Genomic DNA, 6,244 nt, shown 5'->3' with positions numbered 1-6,244 from the left:
ACATATGATGTAATATGTCAACACTGTTAAAAAAGCCCATATCATGGGAAACAACTTCCCTTGTTTTTGTTTTTGAGTTTGAGTAATAATACATGACTGTAATATGTGAACACTGAAAATTTCAAAATTCACCAAAAAGTTCATATATGTGAACTATGCTATGCTACCTGTTTTAAATTAATCATTTCTTTGATGTCACAAAAACAAACTGATTTCCTAATTTATCATCAGTCTACCAATTCAGCCTACAGCAGTTTAGCCCCACCCATTCATGCTAAGTTCTAAGGAGTTTTTCAGCTCTAGGTGCTTTGTGAATGAGATGCAATACAGGACAGCCAACAGAACAGGGCTCATGTATTAGTCTTAAAGGCACAGTAATTATGTTTAATTCTAGCCTGTTTAGTTCTATGGGATAAAGTTTGTTAGGGGCAATTCTTCTCCCTTTGCGATGCCTAAAAATGCTAAAGCTCCAAAGTGAGATGTGCAAGCAACAACAAAAACGTCCAGGAGCTCAACCAACAGAAATTAAATGAGTTAGTAAGGCTCACTAGGTAGATAATACTTATACGTACAGCTATACTTGGGTAGAGGTATTATTTGGAAATGCTCATAAAAGCACAAATTCATCAGAATTATAGCTAAATAAGTACATCCAGCTGAGTAAATCTGAGTTTGGTCCCTCCTGTTTGTTGTGTAATGGATTACTCCGCGGGGGCGGAGCTTCGACTCAGTGCCGTTATAAACCACCACCAGGAAAGTGAGGGAAACTCAGCGTCGCACAGCGGGATTAAAACGAGGAGCAGCAAGGAGACGTTTTTCTGCTGGATGTACAGCTTCAGGTAAAGAGCCTCGCCGGCGTTTAGTGAATATCTGTAAACTAGACCAAGTCGTCTTTCAGTGGCATACAGCACTGTTACTGAAACATCATGTTCTCTTTTACATTCTTATTTTATTTGAGGTGCTGAAAAAAATCACAGCTCAGTGTGCTTCAGGAAAAAAAAAAATAATAAAATTAAAGAGGCATACATGAATAAACAACAAAAGACAAAAAGGCAACTAAACTATCTGAAAGCTAAAAATACATAAAGGAATTTTTATCTGCCTTGGTGGATTGTATTGTATTGCATGATACCACTGAGGGTCATATGCCTGTACAATAATAATAATAATAATGTTTATGTATAGCGCTTTTTACATATTAAAGCATCTCAATGTGCTTCAGAAAAGTACTAGAATTAAAGAAGCGTAAATTAGTTGACATAAAAAGCCAAAAAAGTAGCAAAAATTACTTGATAGCTTAAATTAATATAGGTGTTTTTTTTGTTTTTTTGTTAGCAGAAGGTTCCTGATTTTATTCCTGATTTATCACAGTCGATGGGTTTCTGCCAAAGATTTTCCACACAGGATCCTGTAGACATGCACATCTAAAGTCAGTGCACCTCATGATCTCAACCGAAGGTTAACTTTTTCTATTTTTTCTCCTCTGTTACAGTGACTGTAACCTGAGACCACTGTGAAGTCCAAATTTCAATACACTTGTCATTTTTGGTTTTAGAGCAGAATTTATGAAGGGAAAAAATCTGTGCGCTCACTTAAGCTGGTTTTTGAACACCATTACTGTCCCACTGAATCCTGTAACCTCACTGAGTTGAGCCCTTCAGACTGCAGTCCACTCTGTTCTACAGTTAAACTGTAGCGGATCCAGATCACAGTGTAGAACTCACTGTCTCACAGCTGGAATCAAGGCTGCTATTTCCTGATATACTATTGTTTTTCAGCTGAAATAATATGACACAAAAACAATCTGGCAGCATAGTGAATAACATCCTTATAATGTTTCTATAAATTACACACTGATATTTTAAATTAAATAATGTACACTGTTAGAAATAAAGGTGCTGTGCAGGCACATATTTTGTTTATCAAGGTACAAACAATGTAAAAGTACCATCAAAGGTACAACAGTAGTTTTAAGTCCAATTGTGTACCTTAAATAAGTTATTCCCAAGTAAAAAGTGTGTATTTGTACCTTTTCATAATCCAAAGATTTAAAACAGAACAATAAAATAAAAGCCTGGAGATGAGACGGGGTGTGTGAAGTCAATATAACTTATAATATATTATAAATATAATATCAGTGGATTATGGTACAATTATGTTCCCTGACTAAAGGTACTGAGATGCACACATAAGGGTGCCCCCCAGGGACAGTTTCATACCTTTGTTTCTGAGAGTGTAGTTACCTGGCTGTCTTAAAATTTCAAGTTAACTGAACTTCAGACAATATATTAACAGAGAGTAAAACAGATTTTTGTTCTGTTAACTTACTAAAGTTCTGTTAATTCAAAATTTTAATGCAGCCTGGCAACTAACCTTTTTTAAGTTAAAACACATTTTTTATTATAGTGTTATTAGATTTGTCTTCTATATTTTCACATTTACATTGGCTGTGGAAAAACAATTTACATAGCTATAATCAGAAGAGTAAACAGTGATAATAAACAGTTAACTGTTTTTACTTAAATTTTAAACTTTGAAGTTATACAGAAATATGAGAGGTTTAATAAAAAGTCTATCAGTGCCTGTGGTGAAACACTTTCACTTTGTAGTAGCGCTATTAAACATTTTCAGTATATTTTAACAATACCATAATAATACCAAGAACCATGATAGGAAATGTTCACACGACCACTATTTCTTATTTTTTTCTGTATTTTTATTGTTCTGTCTTTCAGTTCACCTCTTTTGTTCTTTTAAGGAGAGAGAAAAAGAAGAACAGAAATAGTCTGTGAGGTGTGCATCACTGCTAACGATGCGGGACTCTGTCTTCAATTGCTGTTTTGCCCCGCCTCATCCTCCTTCAAGCAGACGGGACGAATCCAATTTTCATGGCAATAGAGCGTCGGCTCCACCCCCTAATGACCGACGCTTCCTGATCTTCTTCGACTTTGACGAGACGCTGGTGGACGAGTGCAGTGATGACGCAGTGGTTAGCGCGGCACCTGGTGGCTCTCTTCCCAGCTGGCTGAAAGACACATATCGACCGGGCAGGTATAACGAGTACATGCAGCGTGTGCTGGCCTACCTGGCTGAGCAGGGTGTCACTCCAGGGACCATCATCAACACGATAGAGCGACTTCCGCCATGCCCGGGTATTCCGGCACTTCTGCGCTTCCTGATGTCCCGCCCACCGCGGGATTTTGAAATTGTGTGTGTGTCTGATGCCAACACGGTCTTCATCGAGGCATGGCTGCAGAATCTGGGCTTCCGCCAGCTTTTCCTGCGCATCTTCGCAAACCCTGCCCACTTTGACGATAACGGCCAGTTGCAGCTCCGCCCATTCCATACCCACAGCTGCCTGCGGTGCCCGGTGAACATGTGCAAGGCGGAGATTGTGCGGCAGTATACAGCTCAGCGGGTTCGCGAGAGAGGTGGTAGACGATACCAGAAGGTTCTGTACGTTGGAGATGGAGCCAACGACTTCTGTCCATCGCTCACACTTTCGCCGGGGGATACAGCTTTTCCTAGGCGCGACTTCCCTATGCATAGGCTGATCCAAGAGATGGAGGAGGCTAAACCTGGAGAGTACAAGGCCAATGTGGTGCCCTGGAGCAGTGGCGAGGATATCATAAACAGGCTTAGGAAGATAGTGGAAGAAAGGCCTTAAAAGAGTGGTTCCCAGTACTTGTCCTAGAGTAACCCTGTCTTGCATGCTTTGGTGTTTTTGGGTTGCTTGCTCCAAAACACCTGATCCAAATCGGACAGTTCTCATCAATTTGTAAAGCTGGAAAATTGTCTTGTGACCAAATCATAACTACCTGTTGTTTGGTTCGGGTGGTCATCGGCAAGTGGTAAATCTATCACGTGAGCAATATCCATAAATCTTGGGATGGACCAAAGCCAACTCTACTGTGGTCATGTAGTATTAGAAAACTGGTGTGTTCAGGTGGTCCTCATAAACCTACAAATTTCCCAGTTTACCGCAAGCAAGTTGCATACAAATGGGTGACAAAGTTGTAAATTAAGTCGTAAAGTGCCACTAGCCAGCACAATGTCTTAGACCATGTGAACAAAGTCGATCAAGCCGGCAAACAGTGTAGTCTACCATGTGGTAAACAATGTATGACTGATACCTAAATTTCTGTATCATGTGCGTAAATTACTATAACCTTACACATACCTGTAGAGAGCAGACAGGCATTATCAGTAAGAAACCAACAATAGATTTTTTGCTGAGGGATGTTAGTGGTCCATCATGCAGACATGATATAAATTTGCCAGTTGTCGATGACCACCCAAACGTCTTAAGAGCCATTCCATTACTATATTAGCACAAGTTTATTAGAAGAGCCCTTATTGAGGCGAGGGACCAAGTGACCTCAAGTACTGACTTCAATGACAAAATGTGCCCAGAAATCATTGAGACCTGATGCATTTCCCTTTGCAAACCTGAAAATAATTTTCACCAGATGTATGTACATTATACTCAGACGTCTCAAAAAAAATTCTGCGTGATAAAGTTTGTATGACTAATTAGCTCACTGTGGCTAACCTAACAGTGAGTGACTATATACTGACTAAATAATTCGCCCCTTACTGTCCCTTGCTCCCCTTGTGCTGTGAGCGGCCACTTGTGTAACATAGGTATGATGCACTTCAGAGTGGCGAGTCAAAGTTAGCAAGGCTAATTACTAGGACTTTTCTGACTTAAAGTGGCACGTTAGAGCCAAAGAAAACACTCAAGTGCAAAAGATGAGGGTACTCCAAAGACTAGGATTGACAACAGTCGCCTTAGAAATACCCAGCCATGTCCAAACTTATACATACCCAAAGCCTTAAAGTGAAGCTAAATATACAGTTACATGTGAATATCACACACTATGAGCAGTGTGCAAACTCTGATACAACAGAGAAGGGGTGGTATTAAGGCACAGCTATGCTTTCCATAATTCCGCATATCTGAGCACAAGATGGCTGCCTCATGTATCCTGCTAGGTGTCCACCACATGCAATACCAACATAAATGTTGGAGGCAGTATACCATAATGTGATGTGACCTTAGCAGCAGACTGAACCAACTGCAACTATGTCAGAAAGAACATAGTTTGTCTACAATATCCTCTTATGTATTTCTCCATGCAACTCCATGAATCAAAAAAGTCAGAAGTAGTCATGGAAGGTTTCGTGATGCCAGCCTGGGATCTTTCTGCTCTGACCTGCCCCCTAATGGATAAAAGCTTTTAATCCTCCAGATACACAGACGAGTAAAAGAACGAAGTTCCTTGTGTAGCAGGTGTTTGCGAACACGTGTGTCATTAAAAATAAAGTAAAACTGTGCCTTTAATGGGAGCTGCTCTGTTATGCTAGCCAAGACCAATTTAGCCTTTTCTTTGTTAGTCGCTGAGATTATAACGATTATGTCAGTATGAAGAGGGAAAGGGGGTAAAAAGCTCAAAGTTTGCCTTTCTGCTAGCCAACATAACCTGTGTGGAAATATCACCATGCTCAGAACATGTTCATCCATATTCTATAAGCATTTCATTGGGCAGTGGGTAACCTGAGAGCTATAATAATGTATGGACAAAGTCATAACCATAATTTAATGATTTTGTCCTACTTTGGGTGCTTTTTTAATCATGTTTTTACATCTTTCTAGTACTGTCTTTGTGTGTCCTACATGTCAATGTGTGCATGTGTGTTTGTCTGCATATCATAATCATCTCGGGCAAAGTCTGAGACTGTGTGCCTTTTGTCTCTTAGTCTGCTAAGTGGATGTGTCTTGTTAGTTGTATGCATACCTCTGTCTTACTAGGAGGGATATAAATCATTGAACTCTGTGTGTCTCTGAGTCTCCGTCCACCTGCTTTAAGCCACTGCTCTTTGACCTGCAGCACACCTGGGGAGCCGTGCATGTGGTAAAAATGGTCTTGGCCTGAAGAGTTTATACAGCTCTCCTCTATCAAGGTAAAGTGAACTGAACAAAGTTTAATATGACACTCCAGCCAAAATGAAAAAGTATCCATGGCTAAGTGTGTTTTAAACATGCCTACTTGCCTCCTGCAGCGGTGCTGGAGTATTCTCTAGAGTGAGCTTTTCCAGTTTAAAGACTAGGAAAACCCCCTTTTGATGATGTATCTTGAAGGTGGTAGGAACTTTTGAAAAACTACAAGCGCTTTAAGGTGGATACTTAAGGGCAGGCTTTTTTCCCCACCAGCTGGCTAATGCAGAAGGAAGCCAGTTAGCT

At 40.2% G+C, this 6,244-nt stretch overlaps 1 protein-coding gene across 2 annotated transcripts; it reads left to right on the top strand.

The window, feature by feature from the left end:
• Window positions 1–740: 740 nt before the first annotated feature.
• Window positions 741–5,837, top strand: phospho1 (phosphoethanolamine/phosphocholine phosphatase 1). 2 transcript variants are annotated; one of them, XM_036589674.1, is made up of 2 exons: window positions 741–839; window positions 2,759–5,837. In XM_036589674.1, the coding sequence occupies exon 2, from the start codon at window positions 2,813–2,815 to the stop codon at window positions 3,665–3,667; it is 855 nt and encodes a 284-aa protein (XP_036445567.1). In that variant the 5' UTR covers window positions 741–839; window positions 2,759–2,812; the 3' UTR covers window positions 3,668–5,837. The 2 variants fall into 2 exon arrangements, with proteins under 2 accessions (XP_036445567.1, XP_036445569.1); XM_036589676.1 differs by having other exon boundaries at window positions 762–839; window positions 2,736–5,837.
• Window positions 5,838–6,244: the final 407 nt, after the last annotated feature.

This window comes from Colossoma macropomum, unplaced genomic scaffold (assembly GCF_904425465.1).
Source record: "Colossoma macropomum unplaced genomic scaffold, Colossoma_macropomum, whole genome shotgun sequence".
Lineage (NCBI taxonomy): Eukaryota > Metazoa > Chordata > Actinopteri > Characiformes > Serrasalmidae > Colossoma > Colossoma macropomum.
The sequence above is the reverse complement of the archived record's forward strand: the minus strand, read 5'-3'. Positions and strand labels throughout refer to the sequence as shown.

Excerpts from the sequence above, each read along its gene's own strand:
- phospho1 (XM_036589674.1), top strand. The coding sequence starts at position 2,813 with ATGCGGGACTCTGTCTTCAATTGCTGTTTTGCCCCGCCTCATCCTCCT.